General features: G+C 41.0%; 1 protein-coding gene across 2 annotated transcripts in view; it reads left to right on the top strand.

Moving 5' to 3' along the window:
• The first annotated feature begins 5,425 nt into the window (after positions 1-5,425).
• Positions 5,426-17,443, top strand: part of slc66a2 (solute carrier family 66 member 2) — a 37,272-nt gene continuing 25,254 nt past the window's right edge. Inside the window, exons 1-3 of one of the 2 annotated variants that reach the window (XM_008287868.1) lie at positions 5,426-6,175; positions 7,296-7,429; positions 10,866-10,916. In XM_008287868.1, the coding sequence (XP_008286090.1) occupies positions 5,973-6,175; positions 7,296-7,429; positions 10,866-10,916 (388 nt within the window). In that variant the 5' untranslated portion in view covers positions 5,426-5,972. The remainder of the gene's footprint in view (positions 6,176-7,295; positions 7,430-10,865; positions 10,917-17,443) is intronic. The other variant, XM_008287869.1, reaches the window with a different exon arrangement.

The following is a 17,443-nucleotide window of genomic DNA, read 5'->3' on the forward strand; positions in this document are numbered from 1 at the left end:
TCTGTCGCCGACCTTCAGATGGTTTCTGCCACTGGTCTCCAGCTCGACTGCCAGTGGGTTTCCATCTTTTTCGTCGCCGGCCTCCTGATGGTTCCGCTGCTGTCCTCTAGTGTTCTTGGCCCTCCGGCTTTTCCCCCTCCGCCCTCCCGGCTCGTTGCTGCCCACCCTGCTTGTCTCTGCTCTCTGCAGGCTGGGCGGAGCCGATCAGGAGACACGCGCACGCTGGCAGCTGTGGCCCATCGGCTCATCAGCCGGGCCCTGCTTGTATACTGGCGTCTCACAGAAGACCGATGCCAGAGGATTGTGATACCTACCTCGGGGTACAGTCAGGCCACGAGCTGCTACACCGTGCGGAGCATTCCTAGCATTCTTGATGTTCTCTAGTTTCGAGTTTATTGTATGTGTTTCTCTGGCTGTTTCCGGTTCTCCTCCTCGGCTCCAGCACTCGGCACACCTCCAAACACTCCAGCGTTTGTCACCCACGGGAATTCACGACCACCGACACCTTCACCGGGAGACCCTTCACAAGAGCACCGGACCCCTGCGCACCACCCCGTTTTCCCTCGTCACGGCTCCCTCTCTGCACCGGGAAAAACCCCACGGACCAAGGCACTCTCAGGCACCGGCTCTTCGTGCACCACCCTCGGGACCCCCCTTCCTCGGATCACGACACCGAAGACTCCACTCCTCCCTCTCCACGACTGACATCCCTGCACCAGATCCCACCACCGGGTTATTCCCCACGACCGGCACCCCTTCACCGGACTTTGTTTCTGCCTCCTGGTGCCCATCACTCCACCACCTTCCCTAATAAATCCTGTTTCCTTTATCCCTTCTCCCCGTCTCCCTTTTCGTTTGGGTCCACCCGCACTGTCATTGAGCAAGAACCATCACAGAATCTTTTGGTTGTTTTTTTTTTTTTTTTTAACTTTGCTTTTCTTTTCATTTACGGTATGACCCAGAGCATGACAGTAGGCAAGAATACTGGATACAGAGAAAATCCAAAACAATTTTCTTTTTCTAAATTGTTATCCTGCAGCCAATAGTACGCTTGTTTTGTTTTATGCACAAATTTAAGATACACACAAAGAAAGGTCAAATGAATTGCACCTACTCTAAATTAATTAAACTTTCAATTTACCAAACATGCCCTAGCTCTGAATTTCAGCTTTCTGATTCACTGCAATTCTTTTTCTTCATACTCACCACGGTCCATGATTATATCAAAACAGAGTCCTCAGTCAGACAGTGTTCACATTAATCATTTGGTTTCATATTGATCCATTATTCCAGTAGATCATCTCTGTTGTCCCAGATCTATAAAAATGATATTACATCACATCTAATGTGACGGCCTGTTCTTGTCAATTTACTCATTCGTTCATTTCCTCCAACTGATTGGCCTTGAACTTGGATTTCTAAGTCACTGACCTTCTCTCTGTAGTGACTGTTTTGCTTGTCTGTCAGCCTCTACGTGCCCTTGAGAATGAGCCCACACAAACAGGATGACTTTGAAATATGGATGCAAAACACATTCAGTTGAATAGCTGATTAAAGTCTTATAGATTTTTTTGGCCACTGGGAGAAACATGTTAGACAACAGTGGTCTGTTCACAAATGCAGTAGACATGGAGCAACATTAGCAATCATTTGTAGTTGTGTTTGTGTCCTGTTGCTAAATGCTCCACTGTCTTCACCAGCTAACTTTTTATTTGTGCTATTTGGTGCAGAGCATCTAAAGTGCAATGGATCTTCAGAACTTTTTCACAGAAAACAACTGCCTGGTGATAAAGAGCTGCAGAATGCACCAGAACAGTAAAGCGGTGGGCCAAAGAAGCAAAACAGCTGAAACACTACCAACAGGAGAACAATGTTCAGACTGACAAGCTAGCTGCAGGGCAGAAGAGTAGGACCACTGGGGGATGACGGCCCGAAGGTGAATCAGGAGAAAGAACCCCTTCTGAGGGACGGAGAAACAAGGGAGAGGTCTGCTGACTTGAAAATGGTGATTGTGTCAGCTGACCATGGCGGCGACCTCAGCGTCACATTGCTTGACCCAGGAACAGACAATGGAACAGCAGAGGCACAACTTAGTGCGGAAATGTTCTGGAAAGTAAAACACAAAGTTCAGGAACCAAACTAATTACATTTTTTCAATTTTCACATAGACTCAGTGGTTGTAAAAACTCCTAATTCATATTTTGAGAGAGAAAAAAGGGCAAAGGGCTGCAGGGTGGCGCAGTTGGTAGCACTGTTGCCTCGCAGCAAGAAGGTCGCCGGTTCGCGTCCCGAACACCGGACACCGGAACCTCTGCGTGGAGTTTGCATGTTCTCCCCGTGCAGTGTGGGTTCTCTCCGGCTTCCTCCCACACAGTTCAAAAACATGCCGAGGTTAATTGACCTGCTCCTGTCTGAAGTGTTGTTTTGTATATTAGCAGTGTTATTTTTCTTAGTTAAAATCATCAGATTTTTTCATGACATTATTGGAGAGCACAAATACACACATTCTAAATACTGAGGGGAACATATTGTCTGTGTCTGTGTCGCTACAGTACCATATTTATACTTGTACGGTTTAGTGATAATGAACTTAATCTTGTCTGCAGTGCAGCATGTGTAGTCATGCTAACAGGACATTTGTTGAAAGCAGAATTACTGCATTTTATGTCTCGTCCCACCAGTGACGTTTTTGCACTTCTATGATGAAGGTGTATTGTACATTACATTGGAGGTACGACTGGCTTGGCTGAACATCTACCATGGCTAATAATGGCTTTTTATTCATTCTTTGTAAACTGGTTGATCTGGTCAGACAGGTCACTGTGTGGTTTGTGTGCTGTGCATGAGTACCTGTTCCACACGGAAGTGTTGGTTTTATATAAGACCTAATCCTGGCTCACTGTGACACACACACAGAGACGAGGAACTGTTTGCCATGGGAGTTACATAACTTTCATAAAGCCTTTTTTAAACCGTGATAATCTGTGTTTTGTGTCAGTGACAGCCTGCATTCACTCCCGCCGAATTTACACTCGACAACATAATTACAAAAGCCTGTTAATGTAGATTTTAGCGCTCAGTGTACCTCAAAGGCTGCAGCTGTTACGTGCTGAGCAATCAGTCAACTAAAATAAACCAGGTTGCATGAAATATTTAAGATGTTCCTCTATAGTCCGGGCAGCGCATGACATGTCACTTTCTATTACGTTCCTTCTGTAACGGAAGTTACTCTTCAATACATTATTTACTGACTGCAGCAGGACTGAATGAAGTCACTGTGTGAGCCCAGAGCTGTGGCCCACAGCTCCTCACAACACCAGGTAGGTCATCCAGCTTTGGTCTGCAGGTGTTCTCTTTGAAAGAGTTACCTTATATTACTATAAATAATGTGTGTTCACCCAAACAGAGAAATGTCTTTTTTTTTCACAGCACACATGTTGGCTTCTGACAGCATAAAAAGTTAGTATTGCTAATATTATGAACAATGCTCTGTTCTGTTCAGGGTTCTAAATTAAAGAGCTGGACACAGTATTGTCTGCTGACTAAGTTGGACGTACCTGGAATGACTTCTTCCAGTTGGAAACAAAATCAGTTTTTGCTCTTTCCATTATGAATTATTAATTCATGGAGGGCTTATATTTCTAAAATGTCCACTAACTACAAAAGTGAGCTTTATTTTAGCGATGACATCACAATGTGAAGTCTGTGGGTCCAGTGGGAACCCATGGCTGAATCCACTGGGTAATGGACAACACAATGCTATAAAACATCTTTAGTCTCATGCACCAGATGAGCCTTTTTTTTTTTTTTTAAATGACAGAAGTTCCTAAAAATGCGTGTATCCTTGTATTTAAAGACAGTCTCTGGTTATTAATTAAAACCCCTAAAAACTCTTGTCTGTGAACTTTTTTCCATTTAAATAATTCCTTCCTGCATTACTATGGCTTAGCTATAACTCTACATCTTTGCTCCCTCTAGAAAATAAAGATCTATGTAGTCCCTGTGTCTCTTTTCAACTATACCTCTCGACTTGCTGCAGCTCAAGCACACCAGCTCACCCTGTCTCTGCTGTAAAACTACTCTGTGCTACATCATGGCAACAGAGAGTCCCACCCAACAAGCTGACAGCGCTGGTTCCTTAATTTATTTTTTCACATATAATACACGCTGTGATCAAAATCCAGTTTTGTACTTTGTTGATGTGTCCATACAGTGTGTTCGACACGCTGGAGGACACATCATTAACGAAGCAATCCATCAACACCATAGCTGAGCATGAAACTGCAGTGCACCAATGACTGTCACAAATAGATGAATTTGGACATATAGGATGTCATACATAATAAAATTAAAGGCCAATTCATGCCTGCAAGGTAACATCTGACAATAATTTCGAGTCCATGAGGGTCCACATGGAGCCTTAAATTTGTGACACTGCAAATGTACTGAAGCTCAAAACAACGAGGAGCAAAGGCTGCGCGAGGAGACTGTTCATCATCGACATGTTTAGAATTCATGAGAGCTGTAAAAGTAGTCACTGCTGGACTTTGGAGGTGCTGTGATTTGTACCACTGATGTTCCCAAACATGGTTGAAAGCTCCAGATCCTCCAGAAATCCTGTGGTTGGCACACCTCAAGAATAAGAATGACAAGGTGCTACAGCCCAGTCTGTCACCAGCTGTTATTTCTTGTAAAAAAGTACAAAGTCACAGTCTTTTAGAAATACTGAACAGCATCCTGCGTGTTTTTCTGTGTTTGATACGAGGGGCATTGTAACTGCCTGCATTGAAAACTGTTGCGTCCCTGTTGTAGCATCAATAGAGCTGTGTGCACGTTGGCTGCAGAGACTTTCTGTATCATTATTCTTCCTCAGAGTCAGTTTCGGGTCAAATTACTACAATAATACAATATATCATTGCGTAGAATAAAGTAGTTTAAGAGTGTCTTGTTTAAGAGTTGCAGGTGAGTTGGTGTGCTTGAGCTTCAGCGAGTGGGAATGGGTGGGGTCTTTAGGTCTGCATATCCTACAGAAAACAACAGTGTAGTTACATTAAAGCTATTTAAGGCAGGAGATTATTTTCATGAAGAAAAAAAATGTAACTTTGATCAAGAGAGATGAGTTTTAGCTGTGAAATCAATAACCACAGTAAAAAATTTATAAATGCTTTATAAATCTTCAACTTTTACCTTATTTTTAGGTTATACTTAGGTTTTAATCTGATTACTGTACACAGAGAGCTAAGATTCACCAGTGTCAAATTCCTTGTTTGCGTGCACAAACTTGGCCAGCAAAGTTGATTGTGGTTGTGATGCTCTGCAGCTTTATTCCAGAGTGACGGAACTCTCTTGAATGAGTTAAACATCTTTGTTTGAACACGTGACCTATGACGTTCCAGGAAGTGTGGGAGAGACCGTAGAGCAGAAATCAAACAGCACAGGCTGTACAGCGACGAAACTACTCTGATGTAAGGATCCTGGACCTGAAGACGCGTTTTAGTAAAAAAAAATTCTTGTTGATTTCAAAGGCTTTTCATACAATTCTAGGAATCTTGAGGATTTTCTTCTGATAAGTTAAGTGCAGCCTGTGAAACAACGCTAGCTAGCATCAACACAAGGGTCGAATCAGGGGAATGGGGCTCAGTGAGCAGGTTATCAGCTGATGTACAGCCGTGTCCTCCACTGGAGACACTACCGCTGCTTTTCTACATATTAATGCGCTCACACTTGATTGTTCTCGGCTGCTACTGTACCGTTAGCCCCCCTGACCGGTCCTCCGTGCCGCTTTGCTTGTGATGGCGTGGCAGTAGCTCCGTCTTTGTCTGTGTGAGGACTGACAGTGATGTTCGGAGAACACGGACGTTAAAAGTCACCAAGAGGAACCGGAGGAGGATAAACAGCCTCCCCAGAGTCCACTGACAGCCGGCTGACCTCTCCTCTTGTCCAGGCGTCCGAGCGGCGAGCAGCAGCTGAACATGGAAGATGAGGTATTCGAGCAGATCGTGTCCGTGTTCAACGCGCTGGTGTCGTGGGTCGCAGCCGGTGCCATGGTGTTCGGAGGGGTGGTTCCCTACATCCCTCAGTACAGAGACATCCGCCGGACCCAGAATGCAGAGGGCTTCTCCACCTACGTGTGCCTGGTCCTCCTGGTGGCCAATATCCTGAGGATCCTCTTCAGGTAGCAAACTGTCCCCTCAAACCAGCCTCTAGTACATGGTGACAGAACTCCATTTAAAAACAGCCTAGTTTAGTATTATTTTGATTATCAGCCAAATTATTTAGGGTATGGAACAAGACTTAGCATGTTTAGATGAATTAATGCGATATTCTCTGAAATTTGGCTTAAAAGAAATCCTCTTAGGAGCTTCCTTGGTGTCGTAGCGTCAAATCTGGTTCCCATTTGTTGCTGCCAACTGCTGATGACAAACACAAACAGATGAGCCGCTTATGCAAGTTCATGGAGTGAAAGCTGTTTGGCTGATGAAATGTAAGACAAATTAAATAGTGTCTGGTTTTCAGTTGTAGCTGGATTACTAATCAGGTCAAAGTCACATGGATCAGTGACAAACATGTTGTGTGAAACCCTGCTGAAGTGTGGATTCTCCTGGACTAAGCAGTTTGCTTAAGATGTTTTTAAGACACAACACTGAAGCAGCTTCCAGCTTAATTATTGTTTCCCAACTAATGTGTCCGTACTTGACAGACAGAAAAAGATGCATGTGATATTGAAATCTTTGGTCACTGATTAAACCCCTAAACAACTGAATCCTGTGTATCACAGTTACATGATGAGAAGTTTTTCAATGAAAATAATCCCTTCTTGCCTTAGAATGGCCTAAATGCAACTCGACACTATTGCATCCTCTAGAATGTGCAGATCTATGAAGTCCCTGCCTCTCTCTCCACCCATCTCTTAGCTGCTTGAAGCTACTCGAGCACACCAGCTCACCTACGACACTGTAAAACTGCTCTACACTGCATAACATGTTGGAGTCATTCAGCCATGCATATTTAATCTGGTAACCATTCCTGAGGAAGAATAATGAGAAAGTCCCACCCTGCAAGTTGACAAGATTTAAGTTTGTTATGTTCAAGAACTCTGAATCCTTTTATTTGGAGACTGTCAGTACGCTGCAGCTTCAAGGTGGAAATACACAGCCATGGTGATAACTGCTTATTTTGCTCATGATGTGTCTTCCAGCATTTAAAAAAACACCATATGGACATGTTATCGAGATAAAAGAACTTGATTTCATTGGAGGGGATCTTTAAGTTCACACATCTTTCTTCTCCCTCAGATTCGGCCGCTACTTTGAGACTCTGCTGCTGTGGCAGAGCATCATCATGATCGGCACGATGCTCATCATGCTGAACCTGTGCACCGACGTCCGCATGGCTGCTGAACTCAACACCAAGAGACGCTCCTTCATAGGTCAGAAACCCTTTGCAGTGCCTCTTTATAGTGCAGATACTGCAAGTAAATGTATGAATGAATGTGTGAAAGGTTAATGACTGTTAGCTGTGACCTGTGTGCAGGATGCATTTTTTTATTGCGATCTTTCTGAACTCTAATCGGCCTTGTAAACGAATACTGGCTTTATATTACACCTCAATGCAAACCACAAACTGTATAGGCTTCACTAAAGCTTTTTCATCAATTTAGCTTGTACATGACTTGTAATTAGTTGTTTAAAATCCATCTAATGTTTAAGCATAAGGCCGTCACAAAAGTCATATCATATCAAATTTTGGTGGGCAGTTACAATAAGTACCTTATTTATTGATCTTAATACTGATAATACAAGTTATTTGTGATACTACAAGTTGTAAAGTAAGTGGGCAAATGTAGGTTTAGAGTTTTAGAAGGACACTTTGTTGCTATTCTGTTAAATATAACAGAAAATCTGTCAGTAGAGGTTCTAAATGTGGCCACTGGAATCCTAAATGAGCACAGTTAAATGAAACAGAGCTCTCTCTCTGTGCTTGTAAAACCCACAGTTTGTCTTTAATAACAGCCCCATAAAGTTACCCAGTAACCTACATGTTGATACACTTGAACCTGGTGTTCCACATTCATCCTTTTGTATTGGGACAAGGAGCAGCCCTCTGTTGTTTGATAAGTCATTCATCAGAACCACGTGCTCTGTGCAGTGCCAGACCTACTGTGCATTCCTGCTGCTGGATTGGATGATCAGCGGTGCTTCCCGTCCCTGTGGCAGTCTGAGGAGAGACGAGGGGAGGAGACATGAGTAATGAGTGCTGATGGCTGTGGGCTGAATGTCAGTGTATCTGAATGGATTCACAGGGAAACCGCTGGCTGAACCAGTCAGAACAATGCTAAATATGCTCATATCTAAGAGGAAACAGTCTTGATAACCAGTGTGAGTCCAGAAACAAGTGCAGCACAGCAAAAAGACAGTGTTCTCCACATAGTTTCATGGCCTTCAAGGATATTCATGCTGCTCAAATGCAGCAAAAGATCCAATAAAAAGTCAGCGTTTTCTTACAAATACAGAGAGAACAATACACAGCCTGTGATGTTCATGTTATACCTTTTAGGCTCATTAAATATTGCTGTCACAGACTCACCCCACAAAACCTAGAACAGTTTTAATATACTTAAATATGTTTAAAAAGCATGTAGAGACGAATTCCGTAGCTTTTAGCAGAACTGCTTCATCTGGTGTTATATAATTTGACATGAAGCTGTTGTCTTATTTTTGTTTCAGAAGAAATTAAAATCTTCAAATTTTAGGCAACAGAAAACTTTTAAAAATCTGATTCTGGGCCCATTTGTTCAGAAAGTCTAATGTTAATCAGAATGATCCGGATTTGGAAATTCTGGGTTTTGATATCCAGGATAACTTAATCCTTTGTACTTTTTGGCTGGTTTTTCAGTGTATCATTGGATTGATTCACTCTTGATCCAGACACAATTTTTTAAAGATTACCTAATCCAGATTACCACGAATGATTGTGTCATTCCAATAATATGTAGTTTTCCTGGCAGCTAACATTAAATGCATTAGTTCTATTTGATATAGCAGTTGTTTGGGGACTATTCTACATGAACAAAATCCCTTTTTTTTTCTTTTTTTTTTTTGGAATGCATTACTTTACCTAATTAACTGCTGTAAAAGTTAAACAAACCAAGTGCAAAATATAGACAACTGTATATGTTCTCCATGATACATAGGTTGTTATATTTGAATCCATCCTTCTGCAGGGATCAGGATAGTCCTGATTTTTGGATCACCGGTATTCCAATCCTACTAAAACAGTTTGAACAACTCATGCTGAAAGTTGATCGGGCTCAAAAAGCATCTAATCCGATTTCAGAATCATTTTCTTCTTTCCGACAACCCATCTTCAAGAGTTGGATTCTATCCAATCGTCCAAATCCGATCAGATTACTTCTGTCCAGCAGGGCCTGGTCTTAACTCAGTTTTGACTAAACTATGTTGTTACTGTATTTGCTTTGCTATAACCAGGACCGCTGCTATAGCCACACCAGCTTAGCTAAAAGAATGAAAGCAGTGCAAAGACCAAACTCCAGCCACCAGCACCTCTAAAGCTCACAACTAACACATGATGTTATGTTAAAATAGCAAGTTGTGGTTTTATTCTGTGCAATAACTTCCTCAAGTCTTGTCATCACTGTAAAAAAAAAAAAAAATACAGTTATTGTGTTTTAAAATAAGTATCTCTCAAAACTTCCATCTAACCTGCTGTGTTAGGACTGTAGGACTGTGGTTTAATCTGCTCACAGTAACCTGGCAACATAAGTAAACAGTCATAATTCTGGTTGGTGAACAAACATACACGTCCTTACCTTCCTCCAGCTGAGTCTTGTTGAGTTTTAATCTCTCAGAAGCGAAGCAAAGTCGGCACTCTTCTACTGTTAAATCTTAATTTGTCAAATTAATTTATTTTGGAACATTGGTAAGTTATTTAAATATACTTGCAGTAACATGTACTGCACTGAGGGGAAGGTTCTCTAAAAATACTTTTCTCTCACATGAAAGTTTGATTCAGTTTAGTTTTCTATATACAAAGCACCAAATCACCACATATGTCTCCTCACGTTGCATAGTGAGGTCTAAACCTTACAATAGTTTGTTATCAAGAGAAATCCAACAAGCCCTCTGAGCAAACACTTGGGACACAGTTGGAGGGGAAAAAAAACAAAAAACCTCTGACAGAGCCGGGCTCAAGATCGGCAGAAAGAAAGGCAGTAAGATGACAGAGGCCATTATGTGTGTGTGCTTTTTAAAGTAAAATATAAATTATGTCTGTTAGAAGACCCAAATGGCTTTCTCTCTAATCAATATTAAAATAGCACAAACCACAAAGAAGACAGTTGTGTACTTCATACACTGTCTGCTTATGGGGGGTCCATGAGTCACTGGGGTCACATTGCAGAACAAAACCGTCCAGGCCTTATTGTGAGTGCAGCAAAAGCTGTTGTGAGGGATATTGCTAGACACAGTGAATGTGAAAAAAATAAAATACTAGGAAGCCAAGGTTTTTGCAAACCAATAATTTACACCAGATCTAGCTCTGACAGTCATGTGAAAAAACATACACTGCTCAAAAAACAGTTATTAACAATAACTAATATCCAGAAGCAGATTCTGCAGGTGAGAACTCTGCTGCCCTTCTGTGGTCTTGTGCATCAAATGATCTGGAATCAGGGATCTAACTAATCAGGACAGTGTCACAGTTACCCACCAGGTTCATGACACACCACGGGTTATCTGTAGCTTTGCTGAAAAAGAAAAACCAAAAGAAAACCAAGCTTTTTTTTCTTTTCTCTGTTTTTTTTTTTTTTCTCTTTCTTTTGTCTTCATTTATCTTTGTGTCTGTAGCAACAGACAGTAAGGACGAGGAGATCAGACTCCCTAAGAGGCTCTTTCTGGGTATGTACACAACTTACTGTGTCTGCCATGAAACACCAGTTGTAGTTCATCTGCCTCTTCCTCTCCATCCCTGTGTGTCTCATGCATGATGATGATGATGATGACCCAGCTTGGCTCTACTTGCAGCCCAGCTACCATCAACTAACACCATCTCTAACATGTTCATACAAAGCATGAGTCCCTTTCACCTGCATGTAGGTCCTGTTGTTTGCATCTGTGTTTTTGAGTCGTGGAACTTTTTTTTTTTTTAATGCCATGTTGTTTTAACTGCATGTTAAACTAAACATCCTCAGTGCAAAATGATTGATGAGCTCTCCTTGAGAAGTCTGTGTGATTTTTGCATGTTTTATTAGTGCAGTCATTTGCACACGTGGACAAAATAGTTGGTAGCCCTCGGTTAATGAGAGAAAAACCCACAAAGCTCACAGAAATAACGTGAATCTGACAAAAGTAATAATAAATAAAAATTCAATGAAAATTAACCAATGAAAATCAGACATTGCTTTTGAACCGCGGTTCAACAGAATTATTTTAAAAAATGAACTCAAGAAACAAGCCTGGACTAAAATGATGGTTCCCCTCGAAAAGACAGAAAATAATGTGACCACAGGGACACGTTCAATCAAGGTGTGTCGTCTAATTAGCATCACAGGTGTCTGCAAACTTGTAACCAGTCAGTTGACCTATTTATAGGGTTACAGGTGGTCACTGTGCTGTTTGGTGACATGGTGTGGACCACACTGAACATGGACCAGAGGAAGCCAAGGAGAGAGTTGTCTCAGGAGATTAGAAAGAAAATTATAGACAAGCATGTTAAAGGTAAAGGCTGAAATAATTCTGTTAAACCACAGCTCAAAAGCAATGTCTAATTTTCGCTGGTTAATTTTCATAGAATTTTAATTTATTATTACTTTTATCAGATTCAAGTTATTTCTGTGACCATTGTGGGTTTTTCGTTCATTAACTGAGGGGTACCAACAATTTTGTCCATGTGTGTGTAAATGACACGACAGTGTAGGAACAAATTTAAAATCATGTGTTCTGAACTCACGTAGAGTAGCCTTTACTTCGAGTGATTTATTGCAGACTAACGTGTTGTTTAGTCACTCACAGGCATCTTGTAGTGCTAATGTTTCTCACTTTACTGCTAATGTTTTTGCAATTTGAAATGCAAAAATTAATCTCAAACTTAATGTGGTTTTGTGTGTGAGTAATGACCCTTAAACTGCTGCATTCTTGTTTTATTCTGCACTGATTTGTGAATGTAAAAGCACCTTTTCTAATGGCTGATTGATGCTAAGTGAAATGCTAATGACTTCTAATGTTGTTGTAGTGTTGTCCTCTAACTGGCTTTGACAAAATGTTTTGAACTACACTTAGTTTCAGCATAATGCCTCTATCATGGATATAAGAAATCTGTGTGTGTGTGTGTGTGTGTGTGTGTTTCTCTCTCTGTTTGTGTGTGTGTGTGTGTGTGGGGTTGTGGCTATGAACAAAGACAATGTCTGTAATAATCAATAGTTTTAATTAGTAGTCAAACTCTGGACATTTTGCATAAAAGGATCGACAAATTATCAAATCCTCATCAAAGCTATGGACAGAACAAAACCAACTGCACAACTTTAAAAGGCAGTAAAACATGAAAAATGCTCAGCTGTAACTTATTACTAATGTAATAATTATCAAACTACGTTTTACTGTTGCAGCCATTTCAGGTGAAGCTCATTCAAAACTATCTTATACAGGGCTGATTACTTCGTTAATTAAAGTAGTGACTGTTGGTTTTGTGAAAATTCATAAAACAATAAGAATCCCAGTTATTGTTCACAGTGCTTGTTTTGTCCAGAACAACAGTTTAAACAAATTAAAACGAAATATTATTAAAACAAGGAAAAGCAAAAACAGCAAATCCTCATATTTCAGAAATGTAGAACCATAAAAAAAAGCATTTCTGCAAAGAAATTACTTGTTAAATATCAAAATAATTGCCAGTGACTTCACTTAATCAACTAATCAAGGAATTGACTCATTTCAAGAACTCTGGCTCCATTTTCCTACACAGTTGGATGAAAACTAACCGATATTTGTTGTTTAATAAAAAAGTATTTCCTCCTGTAACATGAAAAGAAAATACTGAAGTAATGTACAAGTACCATACATAAATGTATTTAGTTACTTTCCATCACCGATAAAACCTCCTTCAGTGAGCCGCTGTCGATTCACGACTTCATTACCGTGAACTCAGTGTAAATCGTGTTGCTTGGTCCTGATGGTGTCGACGTCCTGCAACATGATCTGACCATCAGTGTTAATCTGCAGCCGAGCTTTCTCTCCCATTCCTACTTATTTACTCCTGTTTGATTAACAGTGGTTGACTCCCTGCAGCGCCCACATACTATAAGAGACAATTTCATTGTCTGTTTAAAAATGAAGCTTCATATTTTTTCGATGCATGATTTTCGATCTTTAGCATAAACAGATTGAATTGGGGCTGAGAGGCTCAGATCGACACTGTAAGTGGGGAAGTAGGAAAAAAATCTTGAGAGTCTAATGCATTGTTGATTTTGGTATTTTTTTTATTGAATTTGTTTGCAGTAAGACAAGCACAGAGTAACACCAGTCTGGACTGTTTGACTTTTAGTTGCCCAGTCACAGGGTTAAAAAAAACAAAAAATCAAAAAAGAGAAGAGGTCTGCTGCTGTAACTGCTGACTGCAGGTTCAAACTGTCTAAACGTTCCACTTTAGTGGCCACACCCAAAGATAATATTAACACCAACCGTGGCTCTGTTTTATTCAAGCGTCCCAGTCGGCCTGCACACATAACACACAGACCCTAAGTTAATCATAGGCACCGGAAATTCAATTAATTATGGCTGTGTTTTTCAATTGTGACACCTATAAATATCATCTGGTTTATTAAGTTTGGCTTGAGTTGCAGCTCACTGTAGTGTTTAATCCTATTGCAAGACCTGTTGTGGGTTCTGAAGTGGTTTACAGCTGATTTAGGAGCCTTTGTCAGGTTTACTGAAAGCAGACCTTTGCTTAGACTGCATGCCAAATAGAACTGTTTCTGTTTTGTAAAGGCAAGGCTTCACATGACCTGGACAAACAGAAACATGGACGTCGTGCTGCATTGTCAGCTGTTCAATACTATAGATGCAGTTTATTTCCTGGAGAGCAGAGCACGACCAGTCAGCATACAGTAAAGACAATGAGTCCATGTTACCTTATCTGACCGACATGTGAGCCTTTTTCTGTCATTTGTGACCATTTGGCAAAAAAAAAAAAGTACATTAGACTTTAGTAGCAGACACCCCAATTAGTAAACCTCATAAAAAGTTGAATTTTTAATCTCCACTCTTATCATTTTGGAGATTTTCCTTTTGGTTGCACAAAGCTCTTTTAGTTCCACCTAGAATTCCACTAAAACTGTTGTGTATGGTGTGTTCCAGCAATACAGTCCACAAAAGAAGATGCAAATGTTATTTAAAAAAAGAAAAATAAAAAAGGACACTTGTTGTTGAAGGTTAAATGACAGAAAAAGCCCAAAAGATGAATATGTCGTGCACATTGTATACAATCAAGTAAACACTTTGGAAGTAGCAGCATGACTGAGGAAAGGGCTGTTGGTGGTGATGTGGGCACTAGATGGCACTAAGAAACAATATATGCATGAAGGCACACTTGGCTCAGTGTGTGACAAATTCTCCAGCTGGGCTTCTCTAATGCAAACTAGACGGCTTGCTATTAAAGTGTTATTCCGTACCCTTTTGTTAAATGTTTTCAATCATCTTCAAAAAGCAGGACAGCATTGTGACTCCATGTGGGTCAGTCTGTTTCTGGAATCAGGATGATGTTGCCACGACTTCCGTACCCAGGTGTGCTGCTGCTGCTGGCTCGCTTTACTCGTATATGAGAGCTGCCTTTGCCGGGCCAGCTTCTATGAATGATCATCGATCAGCGAGCTCTGCCAAGCATCATTAGAGCTGACAGAAGGCCATGTTCTTTGATTGCAGCTCTGCTGGTCTGCGTCTGCTCATTGATCAGCTAGCGACAATATCAAGGGGTAAGCATGTCGTAGTGGTGTATCACTGATAGACGGAAAACACACGGGTGGAGGGAGGAGGAAAGATGGATGTCAGCTCAGTGGAAAAGCAAGTTAGGAGGTAACTCACAGTGTGACATAAAGCACCAAACTGTTGTTGGTGTGCGGCCATCAGGTGGATGAGCTCCACATCGTAGCTCTGTGCAGTGACTCACCATTGTGTTTAGTCAGCAGGATTAATTCTCAACCTGTACATTTCTCTGATTGTCCAGCGTGTTCCCTTTGTGTTCTCTGAGCTGTAATCGTAGTGCATATTTGTTCTCATAATAGCACAGCATCATTATCGCACCAGGCGCTTCCATCAAACAGCTGGACATTTGTACCCAGAAAGAAAAGCACAATGCAACAGACTTTTAATAGAACATCCTAAGATTACCAAATAAGGCCGCGTTACCGATCTGACTAGCTGTGAACATTTCATGTCGAGCCATTGTTCCTCTTAATGTCTAATTTGGAAGCTGTGAAAACGTTGTGTAACAGAGAGGTACAAGAAACGCCTGCAGTGGCTCAGTCACCATCGCACAATCACCACATCTGTCTCGTACAGTATGCCTTTTGCGTGGTTTCCAAACAGGATAAATCCCGGTGTAATAGCAGCTCAGCGTGATTTAAGCAGACGACAGCCTACTGCAATCCTTTAAGGAGATTTAAAGATCAGATCATTTGACTGTGTTGGACTCACAAATGCTGCTGATCACTCAGGTGGAGGTAAAAGAGTTGCAAGGAAAAAGTTGGATGAAATATCCGTAGAAGTCATCGTGACAGTGACAGCAGGGAAAGTTTCACTTTGTCTGTGTGCTTTAGCCAAACTTTTTTCTTTTTTTTTTTAGTTATTTTGAGAACCTGAGGGGAAAAAAAACACTGATTGGATTTTTCCAAATCTACCGCAGCATAAAAATGAAATTGTGTCAGCAAGCAAAGCATAAAACCGAAGCTCTGCTCCACGATGGAGAAGCCGGTATGGAAACTTTAGGGCATCTGTGTTTTCAGACTCAAAGCTTCCCTGTTTGTTCCCAAGAGGCAGCAGCTCTATCTGTCACAACCACATTCTCATTAGTTTTCGGCTTCAATCATCTTCAATTAATATCACAGATGTGACTCGTCTGTGAATGGACATCTCTGAAATCTTTGCATTTGTTCTCGTCAGCCCATCTACAGAGCCTGGAGAGGACGGAGCAGGGAAAGAAAAAAATCAGCTTTAGTGGTAAAAGTGCAGAAGTTTTAGTTGGTAACACAAAAGCTTTCTGAGGTCTTGCAGAAATATAACAGTTACACTCGTGTTTTTCATGCAGTTTTTTTACTCTGTATTTCCTCTTTTAGTCGTCTAATTGTTCTACTGGTCTGCAGGCAGGAAAGATTAACTGTAGGTACTGTTTGGTGACATTTTCCAGAGCAGGTCATGTCATCGCTCCTTCAATCTCAATCTTGAGAACTACAAATCTGCCTCCCTGATGCACTAAACATTATAATTATATTTGTCATTAAAACAGATAGACATCGAGCTCATAATATAATCGATGTGGTCACCAGAGAAACGAGAACAATAAATCACGACGCGTTGCATTTTACTGCATCTGCCGAGCTGCACTGATTCTACCTGTTGCTACCATGATGTTACGTTTTTCTTTGGAGTGCTCAGAGTGCCCTTCTGAAGAAGCAAAGTAACGAAGCAAAGGCTTTGTTGTGCTTCACAGTTAATGAATATACGAATTATTAATTAGCAGGAGCTAAATGTTAGTATCCCGCCATTAGAAGCAGTGCTTAATTATAAAATAGGGAAGTGAACTGACCTTTTGTGATTCTCACAAAGCTCCTTTGATGAAACTTTTGATTGCAAATTGAATAAATAAATTAAAAACTCTGTTAACAGCATGAAGTTAATATAAAATACCAGCTGAAACTCTTATATTGAATCCAGTGGGTGTCTATCTCTGCGCTGTTTACTGCTTTCCTTCCAAATGCTGTGACGTTTGTTGGTTGTCTACAACGTGTCCTTGATCATACAACTCAAAGGCAAAATGTCTCCAAACGTAACTGTTTGAATGCTTTTTCCTCCTCCATAAGTCGTATCGGACTTGTTGCTGCTCCTGTACTTGTTACCATTTCACATGTTGTCATTTTTCAGTATCTTTAGTCCTAATGACATCTATGGCACCTTCTCAAACGACAAGAACAAAGACGTTTTCATCATTTGGGCGTCCACTTGGTACAAAGTGGTCGTTCTCATGACATCCCAGCCTCATGACTTGGATGTAGATTAATGTTAGTTGTCTTTGATAAAGGAAGACATCAAGATCAGATTAATGCAAAGAATCTACTAAAGAGCCGACACATCAAGTTTCTTTACAGCCGCTTTCAGACATGCACCTACATCTGCTCATATGACGACATCGAAACATGTCACCTGTGTTGTGTGAATTT

This window comes from Stegastes partitus, unplaced genomic scaffold (genome assembly GCF_000690725.1).
Source record: "Stegastes partitus isolate 25-593 unplaced genomic scaffold, Stegastes_partitus-1.0.2 Scaffold525, whole genome shotgun sequence".
Taxonomy (NCBI): domain Eukaryota; kingdom Metazoa; phylum Chordata; class Actinopteri; family Pomacentridae; genus Stegastes; species Stegastes partitus.